The following is a 21698-nucleotide window of genomic DNA, read 5'->3' as shown; positions in this document are numbered from 1 at the left end:
GCAACTGTGAGGTCCTCCCCTGGGGCAAAGGCCCAGACAAGACCCTCTAGTGGATACAGGTGTGGACTCAGTGCCCCCCTTCCCAGACACCCCACAAAGCCCCAAGACTACAGAAGGGTTCTCTCCACTTCCACTCCCCAGCTGCTCCACAGCCACACTGCCTCACACCATACACCCTCGTCCTACCCCTCCTGGGAGGCGGTACCGCCCGGTCCAATCCCCACCTCCAATCATCCTTTCCTGGGGCACGCCTGCGCACCTGCATCCTCCTCAATTGGCCTCCACCTGCCCTCTGCCCCGCCCCCAGACCCTTAGGAACTTAGGAGCTGGGCTGTACCCTATCTGCAGACCCGGATCAACCAGTCCTGCCACAGGACAGACCGAGGGGTAATCCAGCCTGGCCCGCAGCTCTGCTCCAGACTCCTGCTTCCTGCCAACCAGATCCCGGCAGCCTTAGGCAGGACCCCACTGGTTTTGAGCTCCCAGCTTCTGCCAGTCCGGCCCAGGCTATTGAGAACATCTGGGAAAGTGAACCAGCTGAAGGGAGTGAGCGCTCTGTGTCTCTCCCCTCTCCAATTACAAATGGACGCCTCTCTCCTAACCCCTTTCAGGCCTTCTCTTGCTTCATTTTCACTACAGTTTATGACTAGCTTTGGGCCCATTTTACAGATAAGAAAATGGATAGTACAGATCAGTTAGGACATTATGGCTTGTTCTCCCCCAACAAGTCCACCAGACTCCGCGCTGTGGGCTGCTGAAGCCCGGACCCTGGGCTGGCTCTGTCCTCTGTCTCTGCTTCTGTTTCCGTGCAGGCGTAACAGGGGCAGCTGCCACCCTGCCCCATGCGTGGGATTGCACACTGAGAAGCAAAGGAGAGCACAGCAAGCCAAGTCTTTATTGTGGGATGGCAGCAGCGGCGCCGGGCTCATGCCTCCCGGGTCCTTGGGCCATAGACCAGGCGCACTGATCCGCGAACACCACGCGGTGCATTGCGGCGACATAGTTGTCGCCGCTGGGATCGTCCAGACGCAGCCGTGTCAGGGGCAGGAAGCGGTTGGTGCTGAAGTAGCGCAGGGCAGGCTCTGGGGCGCTCAGCGCAGTGAGGAAGACCTGCAGTGGCGGCGGGAGCAGCGCCGGTCCAGGATGCGCCACAAACCGCCCGCGCCCCCTCTCCCCCGGCCCGGACTCCCAGGCCCAGCACCCACCTCCGTCACCTCCTCGGGGTCCTGCCCCATCTCGCGGAAGACCTCCTGGCTGTGGCGTTCATAAAGAGAGTAGAGCTGGCGGGTCTGGGCGTCCGCGCGTTCCAGGGAACCGCCGGGGCCGCCTTCCAGCTTCTCCAGGAAAGCGGTGTGCACAGGGCCACACTCGATGAGGCTCAAGCTGAGGACGGGGAGGGGGTCAGTGCGCACCGGTGGTGGGACTTGGGACTTGCGGGCCCTGGCAGCAGCTGCGAGACCTAGGGCCACTCACCTGGCCGTAACCAACCCACGCCTTCCCCCGTGGCAGGCACCGCGCATGGGCGCAACACGATGTGCGCCAGTCAAGTGTCCTGCACGGTGCCTGGCACCCACGCTTGACCCAGGACCAGGATCCCGTTCGAGAGAGCGGCCTGTCCAGTAGGACACACGTTTGGGAGTCCCCGGGGGCTCACAGGGCTTGGGAAGCGACTCACTGGACCCCGAAGTGTGGCAGCAGAACCGCCAGACTCTCGCATAAACCTTCAATCGCGAACTTGCTGGCGCAGTAGACATCATTGAAGGGCAGCCCTTGAAGAGGACGTGGTTGGAAAGACCGGTGCAAGAAGGGAACCTCCAGTAACAGGTGGCGCCTGCCCCCAAGCCCCACCCCTGCGCTCCAGCTTATCCCGGCTCACCCATCAAGCCCCCCATGCTGCCGGTCACCAACACACGCCCTGAGCCTCGCCGCTTCATGTCTGGCAGGAAGGCCTGCAGTGTCCGCACCATCCCCACCACGTTCACGTCCAGTATGGAGGCCACGGTGTCCACCGAGTGCGCCTCCAGTGGCCCAAGCACTCCACGGCCGGCGTTACACACTGCAGCAAGAGGGGCCAGACCCCAACCACCTCACCCAAGGCTCATAGGCACAGCCCGCTGGCTAGGGCCCCTATGGCTACGACACAGGGTAAGGAAGGCTCACCCAACACATCCACGCGGCCTTCGGTCACATGTGCCCGGGCTGCAGCTACAGAGTCTGAATCCCTTACGTCCAGTTGCAATATCTCCAGGGAGCCAGGCGGACACCCGCGGGCCTGGGCTGCCTCCAGCAGCGGGCCCTGCGCTGACAGATCTCTCAGCGTGGCGTACACTGGAAGTGTGAGAGAAGGTAGTCCTGAGGATCTCACCTCCCCCCAGGGGCTCTGGCTCTTCTTTCTGCCCTGTCCCCCTCTGTACCTTTGAATCTCTGGGATGGGTCGGCGGCCAGGCGCACGGCCAGGTGCAGGCCGATGCCAGAGGAGCAGCCGGTAATGAGCACCACTGTGTGGTCCATGGTGCAGCGGCTCAGGAGCACTGGGGGAGGGCAGAGCCGGTGGGGAGGAGGGCAGCTTTTCAAGGACTTTGCCCCTCCCCGTGCCTGTGGGGACCCCACCCCTTGTTGTGTCTGCAGGGCAATCTCAAGGCCTAGCCGAGCACCCACTCCACCCCAGCCCCTCTGCGGGCAGCTCTGTAGCTCCGGTCCGGAATGAGGTGGCTGCAGGGGAATGCCACTGTTTCCAGCTGCAGGAACAGCTGTGCAATTACGTGTGGGTACCCTGGGGGCACCCAGCACCTCCCCAACTCCCTGGGGACAGATCTTAGCTGGTGCGTGTGGGGGGGAGTGACAGTTACCAAAGCTTCCTGGAAACATCAGTGCTTTGGAGATAATAAATACAGTGACGCTGAGGCAAGGGCTGAGGAGACCTGGCCCTCACACCAGGGTCCCTCCTCCCTGGCCCTCACACCAGGGTCCCTCCTCCCTGGCCCTCACACCAGGGTCCCTGCTGCACCCTCAAGTCCTCCTCCCACCCACCTCTGGGTGACCTCACCACAACAAAGACTGGCTCATCTGTTTATTAAACAGAAAATGGCACACGACCCAGCTTTGGGGTGCTGAAAGGCATGTGCTTCTTTTCCCTGTCAACCCTTTGTGCTGGACCCCACCACAGGTCCTTCTCCCGGTCTCCAGTGAGCTGGGGGTGGGCTGGGGCAGGCTATACACTTGGTGTCAGTCTAGTTCCAGATTCCGGGAAATCAGCTTCCGCCTGGAGTTTGAGAATGCAGCTCACGGGTGGTTCATCTGTCTCACGATGAGGCAACTGCCTCCTGGGGACAATATTTAAGGAAGATTCTCTTGGCCAGTTCGACTGTATCACCTTGGGGCATAGTGGGATACTGCTGGGAGCCAAGAACGAAGGCCAGCTCCGCCTGGAAGACGAGTTTGTCAAAGGCACGCTGTTGGAAAGGGGTGCCCTGGGCCAGGCTCTTGACCAGGGCCTCCATAAAGAGATGCCAACGTGGGGTATAGTAGTCGGCCACCAGCCCAGCCAGCTGCTTGTTGGCATAGTCCAAGATGTTGCCCTCTGGTCCCCACAGGGTCAGCTGGTAGCGGCTGTTCTGCTCATACAACTGGGCCTCCGCCTTGCTGCTCGCTGCAGCCCTGGCCTGCTGCAGCCAGCTGCCCAGCAGAAAGCGGCTGTCTGTGGCCAGCACCTTGTCCAGGGCAGGCAGGAGTTCGTAGGCCAGAATGCCCCCAGCTCTCAGCAGGGGCACCAGCTCCTTAGCCAGGTAGGCGGTCCTGGCCTTCTCGTAGTATACACTGACCAGCTCCTGCAGCGCCTGCCGAGTGATGTCCAGCAGGTCGTAGCGGAAGGCAGGGCTGGCGGCCAGGGCTGGGGCAGCCGTGAGCAGCAGGTGCCAGGCCTTAAACACATCTGAGCGGTTATACCAGGTAGTGGTGTTCATCTGGAGGGAAGGCCGCCTGACCAGTGGGCTGTGGTTATGTCCCCGGCAGGTGTCGCCAGAGCAGTTGTACACGCTGTGCAGCAGCAACCTCCAGGCAGCCTCTGCGCCGGGCTGGGAGGCCCCGTACCGCCGCCTGGCCCAGCCTGTCACCCACGCCTCAAGGTCCTGCACTGGGTCCTTCCTCCAGCCCAGCTCAGCCATGAGGGCATAGACCACCTCATTCTGGCCGATACCCTCAGGCGCGATGCCCGTGCCGACCATGGTGGAGTTGGGGAAGCGGCGAGCAGCAGCGGGGCCTTGATTCACAGCTCCCAGAGCCCCAAACAGGCCATGGTTGCCCCCGAAGTTGTGGAGCATGCACCAGATGAAGGGCTGACCCTGGAAGGAGTCACTGCGGCTATACACGGGTTGGTTCTCAGCGAACAGATCCAGCACCAGGAGGCGGCCACGGGGCACAGCCCTCAGCACCGCCTTGAGCTGGGAGGGCCCCCAGAACTGGGGCTGGTGCTGGAAAAGCCAGCCTTGGAGCAGCCACACAGCTTCAGGATCCACTGCAGTGGGGTGGGAGGGAGGGACAGAAGAGGGTGATGAGAAGAGAGGGGCCTGCCTACGGATGCAAACAAGTCCCCCACTCCCTCCTGCCTCCCTTCCTCGGGTCCATTGGGTCACACAGAGCCTCCCCAAGCAAGCCCCACCCCTTTCGTTATGGGCTTGCTCTTCAGGCACTTGCTCTGTGCTACTCTGACCCTGTCAGGGACCTTACAGCAATTGTTATAACCCGTGGCCTTGGAAACCCACAAGCTGACAACTGGTGTCTGAGCGCAAGCCACAGAGAAGCCAGAGCTAGACACACTGCCTGCCCGGCATCGGAGGCTTTTGTCTCCTTGGAAAACCACGACTACAGTTCTTTGATGGAAAGTGAGACAGCCACCAGCATCCATACTTTAGGTGGGTGTTTTCAGGAGCCGGGAAACACTATTGTATACCACCTTGTATGCAACAGATTGGTCTTTAAGGTACGGGGAAACAAACATAGTGGAAAAACTTTCTATCTGATGTCCTGCCTCAAAAGTTGCAATCATCAGCTAACGTTGCTATGTGGTCAATAAATACGGCATGGCAGGGTGGGATGGGCTGCTGGCCCTGGTGCCTCTAGGCCTGGGACCCTGGCTACTCGCTTTGCTAAAATTACTTCGTGTGCTCTCATTCTTCCAGCGCCTGTCTTCCAGCCTTGCTTATTGCAGCGTGGAACCCCAGCTCTGGGTCAGCGCCAGCTAAGTAGTGTGACCACCAGGATGACCAGGGAGCTTATAGAAGCACAGACTCTGGGTCCCCAGCTGCTGGCCCTTCTGACTGCAGAAATTCAGGGTGAGGCCCAGGAATCTGTATGTCTGACCCTGCTAGGGTTCGAGTGTGTTGGCCAGCGCATGTGTGATGAACCTGAGCCCCCCTGTGAGGTCTCAGCAGGGTAGAAGCTGAATCTGCCTAGTGTTCATAGAGGAGGCCTCTGGGAGGTGGCTGGGACTAGGCCAAGGTCAAGGGGGAATCTCAGTGGCTCCCTAAGAAGATAGCAAAGAAGACACTGTGCATACTCCCTGTCTTCTGCCAGGGGCTGGGGGATGCCCTGCACCCCTGCACAACTCTGTCAGCAGGAGGACCATTGCCCGAGATGGACCTGCCCTTGGAACTGGACCTTAAGCTGAAGTGAGCTTGTTCAACTGCCTGGTTTCCTTGAACCTGGGCAAGTGCTACACTGCTGGGAGAAAGGCAACCAGGAGCTGGCTATCAGGGCCAAATTTGTGTTAACTAGGCCAGTGTGCCAGCCTACTTGCTTATTCTTTGGTTGGTGTTGTTTTTTGTTTGTTTGTTTGTTTGTTTAGGTAAGTCAAGAAAGGCAGTAAACACAGCCCTCAGGTTGGGGGCGGGGTAAGGCTATACATTACTTAGGGAAGGGGGTCTGGGGACGTATTGGAGTGGGAGTAGCTCAGGGCAGGATTGACAGGGAAGGAATGGCTTCTGGAATCTTCTACGGACCAGGCCACTGCATTTGCAGGTAGGCAAGAGAGCTGAGATAGAGTGGTTTAGAGGTGGGGGGAACTAGAGGGCATTTCTGAGTCAGGCCAAGGCACCCAGACATGTGGGAAACCTGAGCTGGCCTAAATGGTATTGCCTGCCACCCTATGGTGCATACAAAAGCTGGGGGTCAGGGGCGTGCCTGGCTGGGCTAAGCTGTGGTACCTCCTGGTGAGTGTCAAGCGCAGGGGGTAGGCCATGTCAGGTTGGTCTGTAGCACCCACTAGAATGTAAGACAACTGGATCTGGGTGCAGACTTCTGTAAGAGACTTGCGCGCTCCCCTCTGTGGGACTGCAATACCCACTGGTTCATGCAGAGAGCTGGGGGTGGTTATAGGGCCGAGGCAGGCTGGACCATAGGACTCACCTAACAGGAATCTACCTAACACTCATGGGAGCTGGGACTGGGGAGAGGCTGGGGCTGGGGAGAGGCTGGGGCTGGGGAGAGGCTGGGGCTGGGGAGAGGTTGGAGCTGGGGAGAGGCTGGGCGGTGCCAGGCTGTAGCACTGCTGGCACGTGCAAGGGATAGGACTGAGGGCAGCCCATGCCAAGCAAGGGCTGTTGCTCCTGCTGGCTCTCATGAGATCTGGGACTGGCAGCAGGCCTGGTAGGGGAATTTGAGTAATTCCCCTAGGGAGCATGGGAGCTGGGGCTGAAGGTAGGCCAAGCTAGGTCAGCCTTAGCACCCACTGGCACACACAAGAGCCAGGACAAAGTGGGTTACACCTGGCTAGGCTAGACTACAACACCCACCAGAGAGAGCTGAGGCTGCAGCTGGGCCATGCCAGGCTGGAATGAAGCACCTGCCAGCATGTGCAAGACCTGGGTTTGGGGATGGGCCAGGTAGGGGAACTTTGGGGACTTCCCTGCTGGCTGCAGCTCCCACTGGTGACTGTGAGAGCTGGGGCTAAGGGTGGACCAGGTTGGGCTAGGCTGTAGTTTCCATCAGTTCATGTGAGACATATAGGGCTGGTCAGAACTGACTAGTCAGCTGCATCCACCAGTATGGGCACTGGCTGGTGCAGGTGACAGACTGCACATGAACCTGTACAGCCTGACACACACAGAATCAAGTCTGAGGTCACCCCAGATGAGGTTTCTTGGAAGACTCCTTGACTAAATCGCTGGACTCAGATGCTGGCCACAGGAAAAAAAATCACAGGATCTGATGTTCAACCTTGCAGTACACGTATCAGGACTGCGCCTCCTCAGTTGCTGATGCCAGTGCAGCGGACAGCACACCTAGATGCACACGGGGATGTGATGGCCAGCTCATCGAGGCCAGCAGGGGATGGTGACTGCCTTGCCAGAGGATGGAAAGCAGAACAGGTTGGACTAAGCTTTGCAACATGTTTCTGCGTCTGTGGATGCACTTAAGGTGTCAACTTCCTCCACCCTGGAGCAGCGAAAGCAACGACTTCTCAGATCTATCAAAACCACTCAAGTAACACCTTCAGAACAATCTTCCCCACATTGGGGTTTCTAAGACGTCATCAAATGAGAGTCCCCCATCCCCGGATGCTGACACTGTTTGGCAGCAAGAGTGGCCCCTTTCCTCTCCTCCCCTGCAGATACAGGAGAAAAAATAAACAAACCTGAAACATGTGCCCCACCTACCTCCCTCCCTACCTGATCCTCCCTACCCTAACTGATGACCCACATGGGTGTGCAACTATGTAAAAAATATTTAAAAGGAAAAAAAATTTTGGAAAAAACAAAAAAAAGAAACGAGTCAATTTCTTTCATAAAGCCCCCAGCCTCTGGCTGCATGACAGACTAATACAGAAACTGGGTGCTGAGGAGTGGAGTCACTGTTGTCACTGCCTCTGAACAGCATTAGTGGCTCAGGGAGGAGTCACTGGGCCAAGGTGGAGAGAGCTGGGAGGTGCAAGTAGAGGTCTGGGCTTTGCAGGACTGCGTCTAAGTCCCCAGAGTTTGTGCCAAGCTGAGCTGAAGTCTTATCTGCTTTTACAGTGGGATTTGGGAGCCATAGAAGCCTTGTGATGCAGTGGGTGAAGCCACTGCCTGCTGCACCAGCATCCCTTCTAGGCACTGGCTTGTGTCCTGGCTGCTCCACTTCCCATCCAGCTCCATGCTTGGCCTGGGAAAGCAGCAGGAGATGATCCAAGTACTTGGGTCTCTGCCACCCCCATGGGAGACCTGGAGGAAGCTCCTGCCTTCAGCCTGACCCAGCCCTGGCCATCTCAGCCATTTGGGGAGCGAATCAAAGAGTGGAAGAGTCATTCTCTCCCTGTAACTCTGCCTCCCAAATAAATAAATAAATAATTTCAAGAAATAGTTGTGATCTGAAACAAGAAAATACAATTCGGTTACACCGGGAGAAACATCTGTCTCCAAGAATCACAGAAATTAAAGAAGTATTTGTTTTCCTATCCTGGATGTAACCTGGGAAGACCCACTAGTAGGAGAGGCATTCCGTAAGGATCAGGAATGCCCCAAGGATGGATGATGTAAAACAAAACTACTTCAGAAATGACTAACCCGGGTGAGAAAACATGAGTAAACCAAAACCTTCCAGGAAAATCAACATGTTCCCAAGGTCAAACCTGGGAAGGCCAAAGGGCAAACAGCCCAAAGTGGGCTCCGGTCCTTCATGTTCCCCTAGGAAAGCAGCTGGCCCCCATGCCTGCCAGCTAGGACCAACCCCATGGGGCACCCTCATGGATCCACATCTGCCCCCACTCTCAGGAAGTCACCCTGATCTTCCTCGAGGTTTCTGGAGCTCCAGCTGCCCACTTCCTGGTGGACTAAGAAGGCATTCTGGCCAGGGGCCCATCCCTCCTGACCCTGGAGGGGCAGGTAGGAGGCCTGGCGGGCCAGGCACCCACTGGCTGCGGGCACAGCTCCTAGACTCTGGTCTGCATCCCTGCCTCAGTCGGCAGCCAGGCGAAAGGCTGTATGAGACCTTCAAGGGCTCACGCTTGATGACCCTTGGCTGGGCAGGGCGTCACGCTCCCTGGGATGCAGCCCAGGTTATAGATGAAGCAACAGATAGAAAAAGGGACAAGGGTTATTTGTCTAACTAGGTCAGCCAGCCGGCTAACAATCACGCTGGGCTTTGTCCCTGCTTGCCTCATCCATGTCCATATGCGCCGCCCCCAATTCTTGCTGCAAACTGAATGTGGCTGCTTCCATGATGGCCAAGGGGAGGGGGCTAGCGGTCCCAGTCCCTTAGGGGGGGCAGTGGTATGGACAACTCCTTCCCACCCCAGGCACTGTACCTGCAGTCATGGCCTCAAAGACGGCAGCCGTAACCGCAGCCAGGTAGGAGGGCTCTGACGAGGGGGGCTGCATCTCATTGAATGTGTCGGCTCCATAGACATGGTCGCTGCCAAACTCTCGGGTCAGCTCCCGAAGGAAGAGGCTCCCGATGATGGGGAACAGGGGGTCCCCCGGCGCCAGCAGGAAGGGGCAGGAGTAGGAACAGTTGAAGTGCCCCCAGCTGCCTAGCTGGGTGACATTGACCTGAGGGAACACCCTGGGGAGAGGGGAGCCAGAGCTCAGGTATTGCTGAAGACCAGCAAGCACCCCATGACTTCCACAAGGCCTGTTACTCACCTCGCCCACAATCATCCCCCAGCCCCCAGGCTCTCTGAGTCAGCATCTTCCTCCCCGCCTCCCCCAGGCCAGGGCCAGCTCCTGATGTCACCTGACTTCCAGGGGGATCTGTTACTCATCTGACCCACAGCCTCTTTCCCCCCAGGCTTGCTGATTCAGCCCCCATGGGGAGAGCAGTGTCAGTTCTAGGCATCCCCAGCTGCCTGGACCCCCAGGCCTTTGCATACAAGGTGTCCCCCAGCTCCTCTTCAACATCCTCCAAGCTTCACTAGCCTCTCCACCCTTGTTCCCACTGTTGGAGGAAGCATGTGGCTCACCACAGATCAGAGCCCTTTCTGCACAGTCCTGCCCTTGTCACTGCACTGTGAGCCACTGTCAACGCAGCCCCCTTCCATGGCAGACCTGCACAGAGGAGGCCGCCAAGGGAAGTGGCAGGATCCCTGGGGTGAGGGGAGATCTCCCCTGGTCCCAAGAGATGGGGGTGGGGGCGGCCGGGGATAGCAGAGGACTGAGGGGGCAGTCCTACTATGCTGCCACATGAGGGCGCTGTCATGTTCTGACCTTTAGCCAAGGTCAACACAGATGCAGAGATTGGTAGGGTGAGGGTTAGGGTTAGAGATACAGATAGAGATAAAGATAGAGACAGGCACAGAGACACATGGGACAGAGATAGACACAGAGATAGGCATACAGTGAAAGGAACAGGGAGAGAGCAGTGCAGGAAGGAGTTAGGGAGGAAAGGGAGAAGATGGGAGAGGACTGGAGCCACAGTCTTTGTGTCACATCTTTCAGGACATAAAGAATTCCCAGCCCGAGCTGAGTGGCGGACGAGGGCGGCTCTCACCTGGTGATGGCCTTGGGGACGTGCCCGGCGAAGGCAGGCAGCACCGCGGTCATGCCGAATGAGCGCATGCGCTCCAGGATGCGGTGCTGCGGCAACAGCAGGGAGCTGATGAACGCTGCTACCATGGCCTCCCGGTGGGCGGGCAGACGGGACCCCACCAGGGCTGCCCGCAGCATCCGCATGGTCCCCCTGGGAGCCCCAAGGCTGGTGCCCAAGGCTGGGGAGCACCCCACTCCCTGGCCGTCCCTCTTTCTCCCCGTAGTCTTACCTGCAGGTAAAGCTGCTTGAGGTGCCAGGAGGCGGGCAGGGGCCCGCCCCACGTGTGCAGGTTGCCCATGCGCCCCCAGGCCAGGAAGGCGGGACCCGTGAAGTATTCATCAACCTCCGACTGGGTCAGACCCAGGCCCAGGTATACCTGAGGGGACAGGGACAGCCACACATAGAAACACACTTTTCACGGATTCATTCTCACCTTCTCTGTATTTGGCGCTGAGACAAAAAGTCAGCTCCTACCCGCCAAGCGCCCACTGCCAAAGGGCGGGGAGAAACTCCTGGCTCAGGTGAGCTGTGTGTGGAGGAGGTGGGACACAGGGAGGGGTTGGGGGAGCTGCACAGTCAAGGCCGCCTGCACAGAAGAGGGAGCTGGGGCAACCCCAGGATCAGTCAGAGCACAGGTGGGCTCCCAGGGAGGGAGGGCATGAAGGCTGCGGGGAATGCCACAGTGGGCAGGGTCAGGTGATGAGCTGTGCTGGGGTGACCAGGAGGAAGCAGTCTCCCCCTACCTCCCCTCCGCCCAGTGTTGGTGAGCCTGTGGCTGTGTTTAGGGATAGAAGCTTCCATTTGAGAGGGCTGGAGCCCACGTGCAGGCCACAGACACCCCCAGGCTTCAGTGTGCTGTTGGGGTGGGCACACACCTGCTGCCAGATGGCCTCCTGGCCGCTCCAGGCCAGCGCCAGGTTGATGCCATTCAGGGCCATCCAGTCGATCTCCTGCTCCCAGCGGGCCCAGTCCCACCACACGAACGAGTAGCTTTGCGTGCACACATTCTGGTAATAGCGGTACCTGTAGGCACGGGTAGGGGGGCTGAGGACGAGTGCCGGGGGGGGGGGGGTCCTGCCCCTCCTCAATGAGCTGAAACTTAAGCATCTGTGCATATTCCATTTGCCTGCGACGTGTCAGAGCCCCTGCTCTGGGAAGTGCTCCCTCCCCGGACCACAGGGCGAGGGCAGGGTGCCACTGTCCCGCATTCTAACGCGGGCTCTGATGCGTGATGCTTTGCTTTCTGTGGGGAGGGGGACAGGCAGGCAGTTTTAAAGAGAGGTTGGGAGAGCAACGGAGTGCAAGTGCACTGGGCGTCACCGTGCACACTCTCACAACCTGCTTGGTGGGACACGGACATCGCTACTGCCACTTTCTCGATGGGCCGCCAGGCGTCCGGTGTCAAAGGCAGAGCCGAACTTGGGAGGCGAACTTGCTGCATGGCGAGGACAGCGCGGGCTTCGCAGGCCTCCAGCCTAGGCAGGAGCGCGGCGGGGACCCCTGGAAGCTGGAGGTGGCCGCCGGGAGCAGCGAGGGCCTGGCAGCCTGGCGGGTGCGATACCTGTGGGGCGTGGCCTCCGTCAGCTCCTCGGGCACCGCGGGCAGCGGGCGCGGCAGGTGCAGCTGCGAGCCGGACCAGGCCACGTGGCAGCCGCAGAAGTCGCGCAGGTAGCGGTGCAGCCCGGCGGCCGCAGCCACGCCGCTGGAGCCGCACACCCGCACGGGCGCCCCGCCGCCGCCGCTCAGCCTGTAAGTGTCCAAGCCGGACTCGGCCGCCAGTGCGCGCTCCACCGACACCACGAACTCGGCCGCCCGCTCGGGCCCCAGCAGCCGGGCAGCGAGCGCCCGCACGGCCGCCGCCTCCCGGGCCTCATCGCCGGCCGAGCCCCCGGCCAACAGCAGCAACCCCAGAGCTGTGGCCACCGTCGCCGCCGGCATGGTGTCCGCCCGGGGCTGGCCACGCCCACCACCTGCCAATCTGGGATCCGGGACTTGGAGGGACGCGCCCAATCAGCTGCGCACCTCGGGTCACGTGGACGCGAGAGCCTAGCGGCTGCTGCGGTGGGGCGCCTGGACTTCCGGGTCTCGGACTGCGCCCTCGGGGCGTCTTCTGACCTTACGTGGTGGCCGAGCTCGAGACCCCAGCAACGTCGGAGACCCCCACAGACGGCGGGGACCCGCTGGCCAGCTGGGGGGCGGTGTGTTCTCACGCGCAGAGCCTGCTCCTGCCATCCATCCACCTGTCAAAGAAATACGACTTTGGGGTTGACTTCCCATGGGCACAGCTGGCCACCGCGCTGGTCTGCAGGAAGCAAACCCTCATACGGCTGCGAGGCTGCAAGGGTGTGCTAAGGCCCCCCAGTCCCATGCTTCCAAGAGGAATCCTGGGATGAACTGGAACCTGCTGGAAGGAGTGGGAGGGAGAAAAAGACCCCGAGGCCCAGTGCTGGGAGTGTTGGAGGAGCTAAGTGACCCAGAACCGGGCAGGAGCCTGGTGAGGGCACTCCACCCCACAGTGCCAGGGCTCACAGCTCAGGGCAGCAGTCATCATGCTGAGGGCTGGGGGATAAGAGTGATAGGACAGGGAATGTGTGTGTAGGGTGTATGTGTCTGCTAGCAGATGGGAGGGCAGTGCTGGGCCGGGAGTATGGGACTTCCAGCAGAGCTGCACATCACTGAGTTCCAGGCCCTGGGACTCGTCCAGCTGCCTGTCTGTGCAAGGCATGGCTGACTGTAGCCAGCTGTGGCCGGTGGGGGAGAGAGTAGTGGGCTCTTTATTTATGAAGATTTATCTATCCATTTGGAGGCAGGGTGTGTGTGTGAGAGAGAGAGAGAGAGAGAGAGAGAGAGAGAGAGAGAGAAAGAGAGGCTGATTTCATCTCTTGTTTCATTCCCCAAATGCTGCCTTGGTCAGGCCTGGGACAGACTGAAATCAGGAACCAGGAGCCCCCTCCCTGTTGCCCACATGGCTGCATGAGGGCAGGAAGCTGCATCCTGGCCCTAGATGTGAGGCTGTGTTGTCAGGTGAGCAAGAATGCAAAGGAAAGAGGGACAAAGAAATGGCTGAGAGTTCTGGTAAGACAGGAGGGGGACCCGAGATCTGGGTGCCCTGTAAGGAAGTGTGTACCCAACTGCGTCACCGGGCTGGGCACAGGATGGGGTTGGGCCCGCAGGAGCTGAGGTCGGGGCAGGGTTGGGGTTGGTCTACCCGAGAACCTGGCAGGAGCTGAGGTCAGAGTGTCTTACTGTTTTTTTCCTGCACCCTCCAAACACAGAAGGGGGCTGGACAGGTCTGGAACAGCCTGGTGCTCAAAATGGGAAGTGAAGTGATGGAGGAAAGGGAAGTGTGAGCATATGGGTCCCAGCCTGCCTCCCCTCTCCCTACAAGGCCCTGGGTCATCCTCAGCTGCCTTCCCAGGTGCTTTGGCAGGGAGCTGGATTGCTTTTATTTAGTTAGTTATTCTTGGAAAATCATATATACAGAGAAGAGGAGAGACAGAGAGGAGGATCTTCTGTCTACTGTGGTCAGTGCAGCACCAATCCAAAGCCAGGAGCCTAGAGCCTCTTCTGGGTCTCCCACGCGGGTCTAAAGCCAGGATCCCAATGCTTTGGGCCAACCTTGACTGTTTTCCCAGGCCACAGGCAGGGAGCTGGATGAGAATTGGGGCTGCCAGGATTAGAACTGGCGCCTATATGGGATCCTGGTGCATGCAAGGCGAGGACTTTAGCCACTAGCCTACCGTGCAGGTCTTAGGGAGCTGGATTGGAAGGGAAGTAGTTGGGACTGGGGCTGGTACTGGTATGGGATGTGGAGCTGCAAGTGGCAGCTTCACCTGCAGTTGCCACAACCCTAGCACCAGAGGGCTTTAGATAGGCCACTCTTGGGGCTGGCACTTGGGCTGGTGGTGAACACACTATTGGCTTGGAGTCCCTCGCTTCAGCTTCCCGTCGGTGATGACTCAGGCAGTTGGGTTGCTCTTACCTATGTGTGTGGCACCTGAGTTGGGGAGCAAGCAGGACAGCCTTTCTCATTCTTCCTAAATTGATTGAGTCTTCTGCAGGTGGGTGTGGATTTTTCTGGATGGCTGGGACCTTGGGGCTAAGGAGAGGACAAGTTATGAGTGGTGCTGTATAGAGAATCCAGGGCAAGAACGATGGATGAGAGAAAAGTTTCAGGATATTCTAGGTTTAATGACAGATTGAAAGGGAAGAGATGAGGCAAGTTGGTCAAAAAGCTACAGGCCGTGGCCGGCACCGTGGTGCCGCAGGTTACAGCACTGGATGCCGGCACCCCACATCAGATTGCCAACTGCTCTGCTTCTGATTCAGCTCCCTGTTAAAGTAGCAGAGTTTGGCCCGAGTGCGTGGGCTTCTGCCCTCTAAGGGGGAGACGTGGAAGCAGCTGAAGGTTCTCATTGTTCTGGCCTGGGAAAAACATATATGTCTGCCAACAACAGCAACAGAAAGCTGCTGGGCACAAGATCCCAAGGCCAAGGCCGTTCCACATTCCTGCCTGTGGCCGCTGCCGTGCCCTGCTGCACCCCTGCCAGCCCAGCAGCAGCCTGTGTTGTCCACTCCACCACCACCTGCAGCTGTGGGGGCACAGTCCCCAAACTGGCTGGCATCAACAGAAGCTAACTGAGCCCACTCCTCTGAGAACCTCCTCACTTGGCCCCGGGAGTTCTGGTTTCAAGCCTGTCTGGTTTGCTGCTGCCCTGCTAAGGCAGGAGGTACACCAAGCCACTCCTGCAGGGGGAGTGTGTGCCCCCCTCCCCTCCCTCCAACCCCCTACTCAATTCCACAAACCAGGAAATTCTCAGGCTGTTTTGGGAAGCAGCTCCAAGACCAGCCTGGAGAGAGGAGACCCCCAGTCCCCCACAGGCCCTCCTATGGGACCTGGGTGTTGCACTGTGGTGGGTCACTTTCTGGCCTTCTGCTCTTCTTTCTTCTCCCTCCCCAGGGTAGCTCATGCCCACTAGAGCTAGCCTGAAGCCAGCCCCAAAGCTCAGGAATGTTACTTACTTTTCTCACCTTTCTGATTGACAGTGGCTGATCCTTGTAGATAGCGAGGCACACAGAGGTCATGCCTTGGCCTTGGTGGCAGGAATGCTGTGCAGAGGTCACCAGGTCTGGGACACAACTGGCGTGGCTAGCTTTTCCGCTGAGGTGGCCACCACCTTTAGAAAGCCTCCAAATCCTATGACACTGTAGCTGGGGATCTATTTTGCTTTTCACTTGCTAATGTCTTCCACAGAGGTACTGGCTGTAATCCTCACTCTGGGAGAGACAGAGGAGCCCGCCCTTCTGTATCCCAAATAGGATGGCTGCTTTGGATGTTCTGAAAACTGCACTTAAAGACAAGTACTCATGCAAGGCTCAACTGGCTGCTCCTTTGCCTGTAAGCATCAGCATCCCATATGGACACCGGTACATGTCCCAGCTGCTCTACTTCCCATCCAGTTCCTTAATAGTCTGGGAAAGCAGCAGATAGCCCAAATGCTTGGGCATCTGTATCCACATGGGAGTCCTGGAAGAAGCTCCTGGCTCCTGGCTTCAGACTGGTCCAGCTCTGGCTGTAGTGGTATTTAGGGAGTGAGTGAACCAGTGGGTCAAAGATCTATTTTTCCCTCTCTTTCCCTGTAATTCTTTCAAGTAAACTAAATCTTTCAGAAAAGGCCAAAGTATGGTACATTACACCAAAGTATGGTGTATGTGAAAAAAATGGGGAGCTCTGCAAACAGAAGGTGCCCTGGGGTAACAGGATGCTGGTGCGGAAACCTTGACTTTTCTACTATGGTCTTACAGTGACACGTGATTTTCTGCATCAAGTGACACAAGCAGGCTGGGCTCTGCTTGCTGTCTGTCTCGTTACATTTTTGATCTGGACCTACCTGTGCTCTGTCCACACAACATCAGATCCAGGCTCACTCTCCGCCCTGCCCCAGCCTGGCCAACCGACTCTGCCTGTCACAGCCCATCTTGACCAAGGAGGAAAGAAACCTTCCCAGCATGGCCACCAGGGAGCAGCCAGAGGCTAGGACATGCCCTGGGGAGGCAGGTGGCTCTTCTCAGGCTGCCAGCAGGCCTTGGATGCCACTCCCCTAGCTCCCCAGGGACAGAAAGGGGGGCAATCACACACAGGGAAGGCTGCACCTGTCCCATTCCACCCCCACCCCCCCAGGGTCTCTAAGGGCTGGGGCTTCCCAGGCACAGCAGACCTCATTCCCCACACTGGTTCTGGGCTTGATGAGGCTGCTCCATGGCCAGGGGCCCAGGCCCACCAGACAGATGGCAGGGTAGAGGGCGTTCCATGTGTTAGCATGTCCCTTGAGAATGATCCAGCCTCTTCCCCGCCCCCTCTCCAGGGCTCTGGAGCTTCCAGCACATTCCTGGCTCCTCAGTAGCTGGGCTAGATGCCGCCCAAGGCCACTGGACCCAGAGAGTGTGGTCCAGCCAAGGACTCACTGGTCCTGTGCTGCCAGCTTCTATCACAGGGGAGGGAATCTTCGCCCCATTTGACAGAATGAGCAACCATCTGCCAGTTCACTTTTGAATGCCCTCTACAGCCAGAAGCTGGAAACTCAATCCCAGTCTCCTGTGTGGGTGGCAGAGACCCGGCCACTGCATCGTCACCACCGCCTCCCAGGGTCGGCATCAGTGGAAGCTGAAGTCAGGAGCCAGAAGTGAGAATTGTGCAGGTTAGCATGAACTGAGGCACCCTGACATGGAAAACGAGTACCTTAACTGGCGTCTCATTGCAGGCTCAGTGCCTGCCTTGGGGCTGATGCGCGGAGCTCCGGAGCTTTTAGTGTGTTCACAGGCTTGTGCTGCCATCATCATGGTCTGTCTTCACCATTCCCAGTGGAACCCCGTGTCTCCTGGCCCATCTTAACCCTCTCCTCCAGCCAAGGCTCTGACAACACCAATTTACTTTCTCCTGTCTAGACCTTTCACAGAAATGCGATCTTGCACTAGGTCAGCTTCTGCGTCTCCTTCTGCTTACCAAAAAATGTGTGAGGTTCGCCATGCTGCAGCATGGGGCAGTGCTTCATCCCTTCTTACTGCAGACAAGCATAGTGTGGGACCAGGGCCTTATCTACACCTGCCCACCTGCTGGTGGACTTCAGGCTGTCCTCACTGTTGGGTCATTACATGCAGTGCTGCTACGGACACTTGCCGGTAGGTCGTGCATCTTGAGTAGATATCCAGAAGTAAAAATTCTCTTTTGAAGGTTTTTAATTTTTTTTTATTAATTTATTTGAAAGGCAGAGGTAGACACTCCATTTGCTGGTTCTATTCCCAACAGCTGCCCCAGGGCTGGATAAGGCTGTGGTGTGGAGCCTGGAACTCCAGCTGCGTCTCTTGCATTGGGCCATCCTCCACTGCTTTCCCAGGTGTGTGAGCAGGGAGCTGGATCGGAGTGGAGCAGCCGGGACTCACGTGAACACTCACATGCCTCACCACGCTGGGCCACGGCTACTTTCCAAAGCAGCTGTCCATTTTACATTCCCAGCAGCAGGCATCTGGGGTTCTAATTTCTGCTTGCCATGGCCTGGAATTATCTTCTTTAGCACAGCCTTTTAGTGGATTGGTGTGGAAATGCTGAGGTTCTTTTTTGCTTGTCCATGGTACTATAATGTGGTTGAGCACCTTCCCAGGGGCTCATGAACAAAGTTATTTGGAGAAATGCCCACTCAAATTGCTGTGTAAAATCCACCTTTATTAATGGGTTGTGAACTATTTACATATCTTACCTACAAATCCCTTATCAGATAGGTGATTGGCAAATACAAAGGGTCTCCATTAACTATGGACTATGCACAGGAACAGTTAACTCCACCTTCCACGAATGTTCTAGGCATCCTTAGCTTCCTGACCCTGACCACAGACACACATTTTCAGTTGTGCTCCATCCCAGCTTCCCTGACAACCCTTGCACTTGGGTGTTACATTCCTGCCTTCCGCATGGGATGCTCGCATGGAATCTTGCCTGGCTCTTCACCCTGGACCAGCTCTGGTTTGGTGCTATTTGCAACCTCTGTTTCTCTGCCTTTTGAGTAAAGATCAGTCGTCGTCTGACTTGAGGTCATGAAGGTGTGTTCCTGTGACTCTACTTTTAGGGCTGGGATCTACCTGGAACTGGTGTTGGTAATGGGATGTGGGGAGTAGGGGTCCAACTTTGTTCCTTTGTGTGAATGTCCAGCTGTCCCAGCTGCTGAAAGAGTTCTTCATTTGGTTATCTTGGCCCCTTGTCGAAAATCATTTGACTGTCAGTGTGAGCATCTATTCCTGGATCCTCAATGCTTTCCCAGTGATTCTAAATATTTTTATCCTGTTTTGACTCAGCAACAGCCGGAGGTTCCAAGAGCTCATTGCCTGGTCCTTACATTCCAAAGCCAACATGAGCAGCCTGGCAGGGCTGCAGCCCCTAGGGCCTGCTCCAGGTGCAGAAGGATGGAGTAGAATGGGGTGCACCGAGGCTTCTACTTCCTGCTTGCCTTCCCTGGGGCAGCAGCTGTCCAGCTGCTGCAAACTGCAGGAATGAGGAGCGAGGAATGGATGGTGGGAGCAGAGGCCACACTCCCTGCCTTGATGGCATACAAGCTGTGGGCCCTTCGGCCTGCTGCCTGCCAACCTTAGCACCTTGCACTGTCCAGCTGCCCTGAGGATCCCATGGTGGGCCTCCTTTAGACTAGGTCGAAGGCAGCAGGGCCCAAAATAGTCATGGAGCAGGAGCACACTCAGAGGAGGGAGGGGGGAAGGCAGAGGCCCAGAACCCCTCTTCCCCTAGGCAGTTTGGATGTACAGCTGGAGAGAAGTCTCCACCCCTCCCCACAGCCCAGCAAGGCTGTTTTGGTGCTGGGGAGTGGGAAGGCATCTGGGAAAGCTGAGATAAGGTAAGAATTTCACAAGCTGTCTGCCAGCCAAGGTCTTTGATCGGAGATTAGCAGCAGTGCCGGAGGAGGCGGGGAGCAGGCAAGGCCAGGCTGAGGATTCAGGGCTGTGGGCAGAGAAAGAAGGCTTCCGGGGAAGTCAGATACACTTTATTCAGTGTGGGAATGTTTGACACAGGGGCCCCTCACAGAACTTCCAACCCCTCGGTGAACCAAGCAGGTGAACAGGGGTGGGAAGGGGAGGAGTGGGGAGAGCTGCACACATGGTCTAGATCAAGTCACAATGGTCAGCGTGGGGTGAAGCTGGGGCCGGTGGCCAAGCCCAGGACTGCCCTGCCTGCAAGTTGAGGGAGCAGCTCCAAGTGGCCGGCCCCCCCCCCGGAATTACAGGGTAGGAAGTGGCCATGGGTAGCGTTATCTGGACCACAGAGGGTGGTGGGGAGGAGTTCGGCTGGGCCAGCACATAATCAGAAGGCCTGGGGATATACAGCTCTGTGCAGGTGCAGGACTGGCAACGCGGGCACCTGGCAGGGTCAGACAGCTCTCAGAAGGACTGGCAGACTTGCTAGTACCTCCCACGGGCCTAGGGGGCGGAGGTAGTTGGTGGGGAAGGGAAGAGGGTGCTGTGGGGGAAGGAGCTGGAGCCAGGCAGGCTGGTAGACAGCAGTGGCCTGGGCCACAGTTTCACACTCAAGACTTCATGATCTGGGTGGCCAAGGTCTGGGGATCCCCCTCAGGAGAAAGTGTCCATCTTTATCCTGAGGGCATGCTTGTGGGCGGGGCCTGAGGGAGGCCCATGTCTGCTGAACCCTTCAGGGGCTGTCTGCATTCCCAGTTGTGCTACACTGTGCTGGGAACAATCAGGGAGGGTTGAGGGGCACTGCAGGGCGGGGCTAGGAGGGTGCTGCTGGGTGTCTAGGGCACCTTGGGGAGGAGTCCCTAGTAATGGCCCAGGTGGCTCCAGCTGAATTCCTGATTGACAAGCACTGGAGGGGACACCCCTTTCTGGATCCCCCTGACTAGAGGAAAACAGCACAGAGAACCTGTTGTACACCAGTCCAGCCATCTGGCAACAGCAGCAGGGGGTCAAGGGTCCCGTGGAGGAGGGCAGCCCTGAAAGCCAGGACAGCAGCTGGGATCATGACACACAGCAAGCTGGGCAGGGGGAGCCAGGTGCCAGGGGCAACACAGGGCCTGGTACCTGGGATCACAACCAACAGGCAGAAGGAACATAACCAATCACCACGCAGGGCAGGAGGGGGCTGGGTCACATCAGCGGCTCACTCATCAAACTTCCCCTCCCGAATGTGCTCAAAGGAGAAGGGTAGGAACTTGAACCCAGATCCAGTGTAGAACTTGTTCTGGAACTCAACCCTAGAGGGAGGGAAGAGGAGGGGTATCACTCACAGAGACCTCCTGAAAGCTGGGGGACATTATAGTGGGGCCAGGAGGATGCCACCGTGGGGCTGTGAGAAGGCCCGGCCCACCCTCCGTGACACGCAGCCATGGGCAGGGTGCTCTCAGGTGGCTGTGCACACACACAAGTTGCCCACATTAAGCCTCACTCTCACCTGTCCTCGTCCCCGCCCTGTATCATGAGGCATGGATCCTGCTTTGTGGCACTGAACCCAAGCCCTTGGCCGATTCCCTGAGAGCCACAGGACAAATCCCAAGGGCCCTCCTGGCAGGGTGCCCACAGCCCACTCCATGGGAAGCCCTGCAGGGAAGCTGGGGCACCTGGGGGTGTCTTGCTTCTCCTTTTCCTTGGGGGAGGGGGTGACACCAAGGGCTGACAGGGTGTGATTCTGGACTGTAGGGTCAGGGAAGGAATTCCGGGCGGGGGGGGGTTCAGGGGAGGGGAGTCCTCCCAAAACAACAGAAGCCTTCTGTGATCACAAAATCATTTGGGAGCTTCTCTCCTGGGGACGAAAGGGAAAAGCTGATGCGAACTGCCTTCCCAGGCATCCGGCATGCATCCCAGCAGGCTCCTTGGGGGCCCTGTCTACTGGGGGAGAGGGAGGGAGAGCAGGAAGGCTGCCCCTCCCGCAGAGCAGTGGGCTGGGTTTCCTCCCCAGGCTTGCCATGGACGGCTGCCCACAGCCAGATCACCACCAAATATGGGCCGAAAAATGCATGATTCAGAGGAGAAAGCAGCGGCGGGTAGCTGCCCAAAGGAATAGTTTCCACTCTGTGACCCGGGGCTCCCTGTGCGGAGCATAGGGGGCTGTGGTAGGCCAAGGCCTCAGCAGGCGAAGGCACCCAGACCCCACCGGTTCCCCTACCTCCCTCAGCCTTTAGCCCCAGCTT

General features: G+C 58.0%; 3 protein-coding genes across 29 annotated transcripts in view; all 3 read right to left on the bottom strand.

The window, feature by feature from the left end:
* Positions 1–894: 894 nt before the first annotated feature.
* On the bottom strand, positions 895–2925 carry LOC121170384 (estradiol 17-beta-dehydrogenase 1-like). Its single transcript, XM_041001524.1, has 6 exons — positions 2415–2925; positions 2161–2328; positions 1877–2056; positions 1676–1769; positions 1206–1383; positions 895–1110 (listed from the first exon to the last, which is right to left on the bottom strand). Exons 1-6 carry the CDS (start codon positions 2866–2868, stop codon positions 895–897), a joined length of 1290 nt encoding a protein of 429 aa, XP_040857458.1. The 5' UTR covers positions 2869–2925.
* Positions 2926–3056: 131 nt separating this feature from the next.
* LOC121170141 (alpha-N-acetylglucosaminidase-like) lies at positions 3057–12466 on the bottom strand. Its single transcript, XM_041001098.1, has 6 exons — positions 12059–12466; positions 11373–11520; positions 10727–10873; positions 10459–10544; positions 9278–9534; positions 3057–4513 (listed from the first exon to the last, which is right to left on the bottom strand). Exons 1-6 carry the CDS (start codon positions 12433–12435, stop codon positions 3303–3305), a joined length of 2226 nt encoding a protein of 741 aa, XP_040857032.1. The 5' UTR covers positions 12436–12466; the 3' UTR covers positions 3057–3302.
* Positions 12467–19527: 7061 nt separating this feature from the next.
* The window catches only part of LOC121170445 (V-type proton ATPase 116 kDa subunit a1), a 51692-nt gene continuing 49521 nt past the window's right edge, over positions 19528–21698 (bottom strand). For all 27 annotated transcript variants that reach the window (XM_041001652.1, XM_041001644.1, XM_041001646.1 and 24 more), the window contains one exon: positions 19528–20765. In XM_041001652.1, the coding sequence (XP_040857586.1) occupies positions 20672–20765 (94 nt within the window). In that variant the 3' untranslated portion in view covers positions 19528–20671. The remainder of the gene's footprint in view (positions 20766–21698) is intronic.

Source organism: Ochotona curzoniae, unplaced genomic scaffold, assembly GCF_017591425.1.
Source record: "Ochotona curzoniae isolate NIBS_2020 unplaced genomic scaffold, NIBS_Ocur_1.0 scaffold_2453, whole genome shotgun sequence".
Lineage (NCBI taxonomy): Eukaryota > Metazoa > Chordata > Mammalia > Lagomorpha > Ochotonidae > Ochotona > Ochotona curzoniae.
This window is presented reverse-complemented; position numbering and strand designations above follow the sequence as displayed.